General features: G+C 41.5%; 1 protein-coding gene across 2 annotated transcripts in view; it reads right to left on the bottom strand.

Moving 5' to 3' along the window:
- The window catches only part of srbd1 (S1 RNA binding domain 1), a 54,077-nt gene that overhangs the window by 19,798 nt on the left and 22,244 nt on the right, over positions 1-12,035 (bottom strand). For both annotated transcript variants that reach the window (XM_030442915.1, XM_030442916.1), the window contains exons 15-16: positions 5,932-6,023; positions 2,297-2,379 (exon numbers count right to left, since the gene is read on the bottom strand). In XM_030442915.1, the coding sequence (XP_030298775.1) occupies positions 2,297-2,379; positions 5,932-6,023 (175 nt within the window). The remainder of the gene's footprint in view (positions 1-2,296; positions 2,380-5,931; positions 6,024-12,035) is intronic.

Below are 12,035 nucleotides of genomic sequence, written 5' to 3'. Positions count from 1 at the left end.
GGAGAAAAATTCTGGCAAAGTGATGGAGTGAGAAAAAGAGAAAGAGGTGAGAGGAAGAGTGACAGTTTCTTTAATATCCGGCTTGCGGGCAATGTTTTCTTACACAGCAGTGTGTTTCTGTGTGTGTATTTTCCAGTAGCAGTTAGTTTCACAGCTCTGGGAATTACCCAGCTGTCAACGGACCACAGCTACATAAAGAGCCGATTGACAGATGAAGGTGCTATCCAAAGGACACGCCCACTAAGTGTCTAATTATTGATGACACAAGACTCCTGAAATGTTTGTGCATGTAAGTGTCTCAAATCTATAAGAGTATCAGTAGCCTTCTAAATGTACTGTACTGCACTGTAGGTAACCACTAATATATATAAAAATATCTAATATCCATTCATAAGGACACAGATCTGGCAAACTCAGTATCCAGAAAAACTGTCAGCCAGTGTTGCTGTAGTGAAAACAGTGTTCCCACACCAATAGTTACGTCCAATCTGATTTTAATGTGCCTCACTTTTTTAGCCCTCAGCTCATTTCCTCCTTTCTCTCGGAGCTGTCACTCACTGAGTCAGCAGAGGGAGAGAGAACGAGAGAGCATGCTGTGCCAGCTGTCTAGAGTTACATCTGCCCTTATGCTATTTGGGTCTAATGGCAATAAACTTTTAGAAAGCTCAAAACGCCATGAATCACACAAAAGAACTTGCTGGAAAACACACACATGCATGAGTGCACTTTTCTCAGACCCATTCACCCATATACAAATTCACGCAAATGTACACACACACACAAGCATATAGACGCACTTAACCTTTAAGACTAGGAAAAGGGAAAGGGTGTATGTGTGTGCGTTTGCGTGAGCTGACAGGCAGGTCAAAGTGATGTCCCATCTCGTATCTGTCAGCACCCGGAGTTTATTTACCCGGTTATATTATCATTTGTTGACCTAGTCACATGATCTGAGAGCGGGAGGTGCAGAACCCCAGGCACCCCAGAGAGCCCAGTCAGGACGTGATGAGAGACACGGGCCTGTGACCTAACACACTCAGTGAGCCACACATATGAGCACAAGCACTTGCACAATATGACCTCCTCCTCTCTCTCTCTCAAACCTCTGTTTTTCTCCTTACCCTCAAAGATCTCTGTCATTCCTTTTCCTTAGACTCTTGTCACCCTCTGCTGTCCTTTTTTTTAACCCCCGTCTATCTCTTCTTCTCAAATTTTGCTTGTTAACAATGAAATTGATGCCAGCCAACTCCAAAAACTGACAATACTTTGCCACTCGCTGAAGTGTCAGCTGCTGAATAAAAAACCTTTTGACATTAAGAAGAGTATAAATAAATCTCAACAAGCATATCTCTTGACTACTGTATATACACTGTCCACCATTTCCATCCTCTCATTCCCCTTTCTCCTACCACAGCCTACCATATATGGAGAACAATACTGCAACAATTTCTGTTGTGAATAGTAGACACACTGACTTAAAGCTCGTCTTTCCTTTCTCACACGATGATACACATACTCGCAATGAACAAAAATCAACATTGAGCTAACTGTTGTTTCATCTGCACACACATGAACGCATATGGACGAGGAGAAGCTAGCACATGAGAAGAAACAAATGTCAAAACATACGTCATGCCTGATCTCTGCTAATTGAGTTAGCTGTCACCCTGAGCATCATCTGTTGACACAGGCCTCAGCCAAGTTTATCTTCTTCTCTGCTTGCCTCTCTTCTCTCAACCTGTTACCATTTGTCTTGTCACATCTTCAATCCCTCACTCACATTCCCTCTATGCCTCAGGACCATACTTTACTGGACTCTGCAAGAAAGAATAAGCCCAATTGTTTAACATTTAGTTTCACTTTCTGTAAATATAATGGTTTTGATGTGTCCAAATGACTTTTATGTTCTCCTCACTCTTATTCCCTCTGTGAATGGTGGTTGTGTGTTGGTTCAGATGACATAATTATGCTGCCGTTATGGTGAAGACCCTCTTAAATAGGCTACACTGCTTACAAGAATTAGACAATTAAGGGAAACATGTAAAAAATACACATGCTCAGCTGTGCACCAGGTGACTACAGCAGGCAATTCTGTAACAATGTGCACAAGCACAGTTATTTGGCAAGGTGCTTTTATACATCCTAAAACACACACACACACACACACACACACACACACTTGTCTACTCAGCTCTTTGCTTAAGTGTAACTCACAGCAGATGTTCCACTGCCCAGGGACAAGAAGCTCTCACTCACAAGGAGCATCCCAACAGAACAAAAATGAAAACACACTTACCTGGTATGTTCCAATGCCAATGTGTTTGGGATCAATCTTCACAAGCTCTGCCAGTGGATCTTGGACACGTCTTCCAATGGACACTGTCAGCACACGCGCACACACACACACGCACGCACAAGCACACACACACACACACACACACACACACACACACACACACAAAGACAAACACACACACACACACACACACACACACACACACACACACACACACACAGACAGACACAAAGACACACAGTGAAAACAAACATTGGATTTTGTCTCAAGAGATTCTATGGTTTTCTATCTGAATTACAGTTATTGAATATGCAAATCCATATTATTTATAATTACTGAATATGCAAATTGACGTCATATTACAGAGCTGGCCTGAGGGCAGGCCAAACCTAATTGTCATTCCTCCACCACAATAATAATAATTAAAGCTGGCTTTCAAATGGAGTCTTTGCACCTGTCATTTAGCTTCCTGATAGATGTTAGAGCCATGAACCTTTGAAAGCACTCATTTTGGCAGACTCGTGCACACCGGCACACAAAGTCAAACGTAGCACACAAATAAACACACACACAGCTCGTATCGACCAAAATAGTGCTGCTTTTAACGATGGAGTCTGTAAGGCTTCAGCCTGCTGCTGCACATGAAGCCAAATGTCTTTTCCATGAATTTGCTGGCAGGCCCTAGTGACAAGGAGAAAAATTACAAACAACCTGACTCACATACACACCATAATACATGACATCATCCCCCGAACACACTCTCAGGCACACAGAGAGGGAGTGAAAAGCACGGCCAAATAACTGTTCACATTCATGTCCCTGTAAAAGACAAAGGACGTGGCAGCTCTGGTTGTTAAGTTGTTACCTTACATTGTTATGTTTTGTTATTCTGGTTATCAGGGTTATCCCTCCCATTACAAACCCAAGTTGCTTCGGCCGTCACCTAAACGAGATGAATGTATAATCAATGCTGAGAGCATTAGGACTAACTAAATGACTTTTCCCAGATCTAATGCTGGTAGTTAGTGCCCAGTGGACTTCTTTAGCAAGTTTTATGGGTTTTTTTTTAATCTGCTCTAAGTTTTTGAACAAGGACTTAATAATTAAGGATGGGAATCACAGGGTGCCTCACAATACGATACAACTCAGGAAACGATGCCCACAGTAACAATAGTATCACGATCCAGCGATTCTGCGAAAAAATTATACATTGCAAGACAATGATAAATCACATTATCTGTCAAGCTGAAGAATACAAAAGGCAAAGTGCAGAAATTATGTATTAATTGATTACATAGCACTGTCAGTTCTTACAGAATTTGACACCAACTGAGACAAAAGGTGCATAGTCTTAGCTTAGTGTTTCTTTATTATACGCGCTGATGGCAACTTGTTCATGTTCACGTGTGCAATCATTTCAATGTGCCGCATGTTTCAATAAAACATCTTGATATTTGGCACCGTGTATTGGCAATTGTACCCCAAGAGGAAGTGTCACAATCTAATGCCATTTCAACATATACTTTTTTAAATAAAAAAATGCAAAATGTTCAATGGAGAATACTCCCAACCACCCCGCCAAATATGTGCAACTAAGTTTTCCACAAACCAGGAAAAACACTGGTTATAACACTCAAAATGACTGTCCTATATTGGAGAAAATAACCATTGCACTTCAAAAAACTCAACTGAACTCAACAATATCCGTTTTAGCTTTATAAAACACTGCATGATGACACACGACACAGTTTGTTGGCATCCTTGTCCTTCCAGCGTTGATGCTTGCCATTGTTTATGTGTTTCTTATGTGTTCAGTGTACATTTGAATTTCAGTGGTCAGAGCTGTAGTGTGCTGCATGAGATGTGTCCGACTTAGATCTCTGAGGCAAAACGAACAGACAAAGAGAAAGAGAAGGATGAGATGTAATAGAGGGAGTATGTCTGGAATCAATGGCTTTCCTCTCCTCTCTCTCCTCTGGCTGCGGTGGGAGGCTGCTGCCTGAGATAATATTTAGACAGGGATGGAGTTTCAACCCTGGCCTTGCACAGTGCACCAACAAAACTCCCCAAAACCCTTTCAATCTAGTCGGCCTCTAACTCTCTCGCTCTGTCTTTCTGAGGGGAGACGATTTGTAAACTGAATCCATCATAACTCTCCAGCTCTTATTGAAATCTTATGAGTAAAATTCAGGACCTAAAAAATGAGAAGGAATGGAGAAAGTAACAAGAAAGGAAGAGCTCAGACACGTCGCTCAGGAGAAGTGGAAGAATGTGAGACGCAGCATCCTAGTAGGATAGGAGGACAGCTAAGATGTAGTTCCACAGATTTATTTGCAAAACACGAGAATTTAGATTGAAATAGGTCAATTTTTGATGAGATGAAGCATGGATTCCCTATCAAACCACAACATTGCAATCAATAAGTGACAATAAGGTAAAACTGATCTGTTATCATGATTTATTTTTCTTAGTGGTCACTCTTGACCAATCTTTCATGTCTCTGTCTTGGATTGGAGAGAAGAGGAGAAAAGAGTGCAGGAATAAATTGAACACAAAAACAGTCCTCCTGGAAAACGGTTAAAATACTTCCTAACACCACTGGGTGTCCCTAGACTTCAATAGAAGAGATGGATGGAACCTGCCTATAACTCACAGTTCCCTACATACTATGTTACATAGCAACTCATATAGACGGAGGCAGAAACACACAAAGGTAAAACAGAAAGACACAAACACTCTGTGACCGCATCCAATTCTGTAATCACAGTGTCCAGTCTCAGCGCCCCCTCTTTTTAAACCCAAAGTCAAACGCTGTGGATTTCTTATGGCTTTCATTAGAGGTATAAATATGGCTCTCCGTGGCTCTCTGTGCTGCTGACCACAGGAAACTAGTGAGGAATAATCCAGCCTCACTTGATTCATGGCTTTTATAGAGGAAGTCTGCTGGAAACATTTGTTCTCCAAAACTCGAGTGTGATTCTCTTTTATTCCACTGTGTTTTCAATGATGTAGTATGTGGAGTGAGAGCAGGAGAGACAGAGGAGAACCTAATAGCAATGCCAGAAATTCACTGACAGTGTGACAACAGTGTATGTTGCTGGTAAGAGGGTGGAAATAAAATCAAAAGGTTGTGATGTCTAAAAAAACAGAAAACTAAATGGTAGTTTTTGACTCTTATGCATTGTCCTTGATATTATAATCGTCACTTAAGTGTTACAAGCTACAATAGTATTACAATAGTATAGCAGTATAACAATGGTCCATATAATCCAGACCATCTTCTCTTTAAACTCTGTCTGTATGTTTCCCTTAGTGTACGACATATGAAGTAAATGAACATCTCTAAAACTGAGAAAAAACAACTGGATGTGCCTAATGTAGAAGAACAGCATTTCAAAATTAGAGATGAACATGTGAAAAGTATAATGTAATTGTTAAAACGATCTAAGGCCTAAGGGATCAGGCGTTATAATAAAATGGGTTTTTGACTGCTGGTCATACAAATCAATTTGAACAGGTCATGTCGTGGAGAGCATTTTTGCCATTTTCTGTCAGTTATTTCAAAAATGCCACACAGACGGTTTCACATCAAAAGTAACTTTCATGGTCAAGAATAATTATATTGAATAGTGTACCTGCACTCCTAAGGTTTGGGTCCAAGTCTGGCATCTCTTTGACCGCCTCAGGACTCACACTGTAGATGGATGCTCCTGCCTCACTGGTTATACTGGGGAAAGAAAGGGAATGGGTGAAAAGTCAAAAAATAACAGAAAGAGCAAAAGAGTAAGGTGTCAAGAGAACTTTATAGGGAACATGGAATAAAAGGGCAGGTTGGCCAGTGAAGGAGAAGGACAAAGGAAATGGTGCAAGTAGAGGAAGGAGAAACAGAGAGCAGTCGTCACTGCTTCAAAGACATAATGGTGAGGCTATTAAGGAAAATCACCACTGCCTTACACCTTGAATAATGCAGTTGACAGCTTCTCAAACTGGTCCCTCATTTGACTCTGTAATAAAAGCTTGACCATCATAACGGATATTAAGTCCTAAGTAGCATCACCACCTGCCTTAACATTAAGAGCACAATTACAATCTTTCAAATGCTTTTTCTAATACTTGTTCAGCTGACAGCAGGTGAAAAGATCCACATAAATCCTGATTACATATCTGAGTCAGTAGCCGAACACTACACATATTCAGAATAGGCCATTTAGTATAGCAGATAACTGATTGAGATCATTTTGCCCTCTCAAGTATGACACAGACTTTGGGTAAGTTCAGTTTTACAACCATCTTACCACCTTTTCACATTGAAACAACTGACACTTTAATGACAGACACTATGACATGTTTGATTGTTTGACACAGCTCAGGACAAGGAGTAAGCAGACTCCTGCAGTGCACTCACAGTTTATGTGACACTATTGCCATCTAGAGGCCACTGGGTTGCACTGCTGTTGGTCAGTATCTACAGAACTTTACTGTCATGGATGAGATTGAGGATTTGACGTACAACTCTTGCTCAATCAATTTTTTGACTCCCAATCTCCGACAGTCAGTTGTTCCAGAATTTGCAGCCAACATCCTAAGCCAATCAGTAAAGAGAACATTGTGTGTTTTAAAATTTTAATTTCAACTAAATTAGTGACTCTGCAAAGGATAAGTGGTTACAGACACTGGATGGATGGATTTCACAAATACTGAGGTCATCTGAGATCCAGCATTTCATGAACAAACATTTAAAATATGGTACGTAAAAATGTAAAGATTTAGGCATGTGTTAATATCTACCTAAAATATTTTCAAAGACAGATTTTGGTGGCATGTTTGGAAATACATTCAGTTTTTCTGCAACCCTGTTGACCAAGCAACAAACCGACAAATGGCCTACCATTTCAAATAAATATTTTGTATTGCTTAGTTTCATTTACATGTTTGTGCTATACAATTTTCTTGTTTGCATATTATGTTAAAAACAATATTTCAATTGACACTAATATTTTCCACTAATATTCTGGTAAAAAAAAAAAAAAAAAAAAAAAAACAGGTTCAAATCAATTCACAGTCAGTGACTTCTGTAAAAAAAAAAAAAAATGCAAATAATTATTCTATGTCAAGGACTTCTTGAACTTGCACAATTGAGTGGAAGTTGAAATGCCAATCTCTGTGGTATTGATGTTTTTTAACATGAAGAGCTTGAAAATGATATCTTGAATCTTGAATATGATTCTATAAGGCAAAAAATGATACCATTTCCCATGTTAATGTATTCAGTCTAAAGTAGGCCGCTTATCATCCTTCACCACACAGACGGGATGCTGGTACAACAAAGCCACTGATACCCGTGTTAATGCTTACGACATACAGCTGAAGCTGTCATGCTGTTTAGGCCTCCTGCTCTCTCGGGTGGATGGAGTGAGATAGAGGGAGGATTGGTGGAAAAAAGGGGAGGGGGGAGTTTCCTCAGGGCTGACCGATATGACAAGGGGGTCAGCACCTCCCCGATGTCCACAATCCAGGCCTTCTGTTGTACATAAACACAGAGGCGCTATCCCAGAGGCCTGGAAATTGCCACAACAACCTTGCCAATTACAAGTATCTCGTTAATGAGGAGTGGCAGAGGCCTTCTGATGAGAATCACATTTAAATGAACTTCTCCTCCCTCCCTCTTCTCGCCTCTCTTTCCCATCGTCTCTATTCTTCCCTTCCTCCGCCTCACTGTTCTTTTTGTCAGCTCCCCGTCCTTCATGCTGACAGCTGACATATCGCCATGGTGACACTACTTAACAAGCAGTGGCACATGACCTTCAAGGAGGTCAAAGGAGAGCTGGTCATTAAGCTGAGACACAAAGACGCACACAATTTTTATTAAGATAATGTGAAATAATTATAAAACATGAACTAATCTCATGCAGCTCTCTCTCATCAAACTGACTGTGAAGCCAAGAATGTTTAAATATTGATAGAAAACACAGAAGGAACACTTCTGACCTCCCTTGACAATGGAGGCCAAGTAAAAGAGTGGCAATGCCTATTTTTGTCTTTTGTTTGAAAAAGAGAGACAGAACGACAAAAATAGAAAAAAAGTATGGATGAGGTAGACGAGAGTAAAGAGTGAAAAAATGAAAAGATATCATTAAGAACATGCAGAGAAATAGAACACAAGTGGACACAGAGAGAAAAAAGAAAGGGAGGCCACCAGCCCCTATCATGTCTAACTTAATTAAGGCTGCCGCTGGGGCAGCTGGGTAACAGCACTGTCATGGATACAGCTCTGAGCCCTCATTGACATAGCGTCCATGGCTGTCGTCATTGTGAGGGCATCATCCTGGCAGCCAGCAGAAGGTTGTCTGCTCTCTGGCCTAAGTGGACGGATGGTCGGAGCATGGACACACACACACACACACACACACACACACACACACACACACACACACACACACACACACACACACACACACACACACACACACTTTGAGATACAAAGTCAATGGTCGCCTCTTGGTGTAAAGCGATGACTTGATGGCCCTGTAGGGATATCACTTATTCGCACTGTCAATTGTATACGCACACACACATATAAACAGAGGCCTGCCTTTAGCCCTGCCTCATCCTTGGGCAAAGTCAAAAACTGGCTCCCCTACCGGTTGTCTTTGAGACACACCCTTGGGCTGACACACATGACTGGCATCCTGCTGCCCCTCAAGAAACCTAACATTGGGAGAGATGGATACACACTTTGATACCTCATTACAGCCTTCTGGCTCACACAGCCCTAATCTAAATTAAAAACAGCTCATCAGATCAGTCAGCAAAGAAGAGAGGCAATAATATCACCAACTCATTTGATACACAGGACACAAATTTGGGGGGGGGGGGTTGGTAAGGAGACTTAAATTACCTGGAGGCTTAATGTAAAGATATACAAAAAGGGCTGTGTCTCAACATGTCAAAGGCACGCTCCTAAAAACTGTAATGTTAAGTTTGAAGAAACTTCTGATTTTCGAAGTACTCCAATGGACACAGACAATGTGGGAATATGTATCCTGTTGAGTTTGAGGGTACAAAACTTGTCACATGGATCTGAAGCATCTCCATCAACATAACTTTGTAGATATTAAAGAATCCATAGTCCATAGGACATTGTTAATTTAACTGTTAAAAGCAGAATATATGGGTAGGTCAATTTCCTTTTTTATTGGTCTGGTCTACAAGTTTTAACCAGTCCTCCCCTCCAGAATAACTTAAACCATCATAATGTGAAATTAAGTTTTACTGCTATTGTTACTTTTAAAAAGGTACTAACTCCCTAAATCTAAATGCAAAGCAATCAGATTTTATTTATTTTTTTCAGCCCAGACCTAGCAGAATATGCTTTTCATTTAATCATGCATCACAAATGCAGCTCCAGGTGAATTTGCAAAACCAGATACAGACATTTAGAGGAAATGGGACACAGTTGTAATTCTCTTTTAACAACATGGCTAACACTTATTATGTACAGAGCGGAATTCTCCAAAAAAAGTACACTGAAACTAGAATGAGATCTGTAAAATTCAGTGCAAAGTAATGAATGCGGTTAACTGAGTAATTAAACCTGGCAAAAAATGTTATCTATAAATAGCCTGCCGCAACATTTGGGCACTTTTGAAGGGATCATTGGGATAGTAGCCAATTAAAAGTACAATATTCAAGAAAGGCTTTCGAATCAGACACACTGAGGATTGCATCCACACACAAGTAGTGCCACACTATAATGGCTCAATCTGTCACTTTCTTTGTCCACAACTCAGTTTGTGTTCAGGATACTTGGATTGCCCTCATTTTACTGATTTAAGAGGAGCTATGATGTCACATATTACCAAACCAAAGTATATTCATACAAAACAAACATACAAACACACACACACACACTCACAAAACACACAGACACACACACATAAGTTTCTCTGTCCCGGCTGCTCAAACAGCTCGGGTCCATTGTTCAGTCAGCTGCAAAGCTTGACCTCAGGGAGCCAAATTGAGAGACGCACCATCTCTCTGTCACACACACACACACACACACAGACACACACACACACGTCGGGTCTGAAGACGATGACATTTTTCACAGAGAAAAGCGTCCAAATGGCAGGTGTCAGGGGCTGTCAGTCTCTAGCGAGGCGCTAGAAGGCAGGCAGGCACACGCACACACACATAAACTCTAACTGCCAGTGTGAGGCACGTCTGAAAAGAGCAAAGCCTCACAGACACTCATGTCAATCTGGTAGCAAGAAAGGCTTGCACTCGTGTCACGCACAAACGCATACACACTAGCATGCACAAACACACACACCCAAAATCACAAGTACACACATGGCATGTCACAGAGACTCATCACACATGTTTGTCACACGCAGGACCATCGCAGGGAACACTGGCACCCTAGGGGAGGATGGCATGGAGGATGGTTTGGTGGATGGAAGGGAAGAAGGGACAGAGGCTGACCACCAGTCAGGTGGTGGGAGGAGAAAGGAGGTTGTGGGTGATACGGATGAGGCTGGCAGATATTCATTGTCCACCACCTGCAAACGCCAAAGGTCCTCAGCTCAACACCACTTCACAACACACACAAGCACAGAGATACTTTTTTCAGAAAAACATTTCTTATCTGTGGTACCATCTGCCATCTTAGCCTTATAATGGCAGTCAAAACCTAGGAAAACAATTGGCAGATTAACTGATCATAAAAATAATCCTTAGTTGGAGCCTGACTGCACATATAGTAAAGCCTCTTTTTTAATGTCTGATTTGTGATGTTAGGCTAGGACTGGGCAGTATCACATTTTTGAGACCGTTAAACCTTTCCCAAATCTTTCCGACAAATACATTATTACCATCAGCTGATTACAAATCACATTAGAGGGCTTTGAGGGAGCTGCCAATCACTTCTATGCCGTTTCGCAAGGTGGCTGCACTGCTGCTGTGCAATTGAACTGTAATTTTCAATGCATATCTTGCAAACAGCTAATTTGCTGGCGCTCCCTCGTCATTCGTATGGAACTCAAAATGCTACCAGATTTCCACTCTTGGACTTTTTTTTTTGGGGGGGGGGAGACCAACTTCCTTGCATTTGCCATGCACATGTGTGCTGGTGTGTCTATGCTGTGAGCAGATTGCCAGCTGTACTTTCCCACAATAAACACACTGACCACTTCGGCTCACAGCAGTGTCTCTGGGCTATGCAGAGTGGACAAGCAGAGTGTCCGCAGGAAGGGCCACCCCCTATACACACAGAGCTAGAACAACTCGGTTTCTGCAAGCCAGCATTTGCCAACTGGCTGCTCATGGAGGGGCCGCCTGCCCTTCAGACATCAAACACAGCAATATGTGGCTCCAGAGAAGAAGTATAACCCAAGAAGAGCAGCAGCTGGCCAATCAAGAAGGACAGTAACAGACAAAGAAGGTGGAATGTTTACTGGGGAAACAACCAGCCACAGTTCCTGGTATTAGCATCACCGCTAAGCATGGGAAGACAAGCCACAAAAGTCTTCCCCCTCTGAGGCGAGGCTGTCAAGTGACGCACGAGAATGATGGCTTCTAAAAAGTATTTTTTTGTGATTTTACAATATACCTTATTAATCATCATCACTTTTATTGCTTGCCACTGCCACACACATTAACTATATACATACGCACATTGCACAGAAGAATGTTTTCATGACAGTAATGAAAGGGACACCATTGCTATTCTTAAATAGAA

The sequence above is a fragment of the Sparus aurata genome, chromosome 15, assembly GCF_900880675.1.
Source record: "Sparus aurata chromosome 15, fSpaAur1.1, whole genome shotgun sequence".
NCBI lineage: Eukaryota > Metazoa > Chordata > Actinopteri > Spariformes > Sparidae > Sparus > Sparus aurata.
Note: the sequence above shows the minus strand (reverse complement) of the source record. Positions and strands in the feature narration are given on the sequence as shown.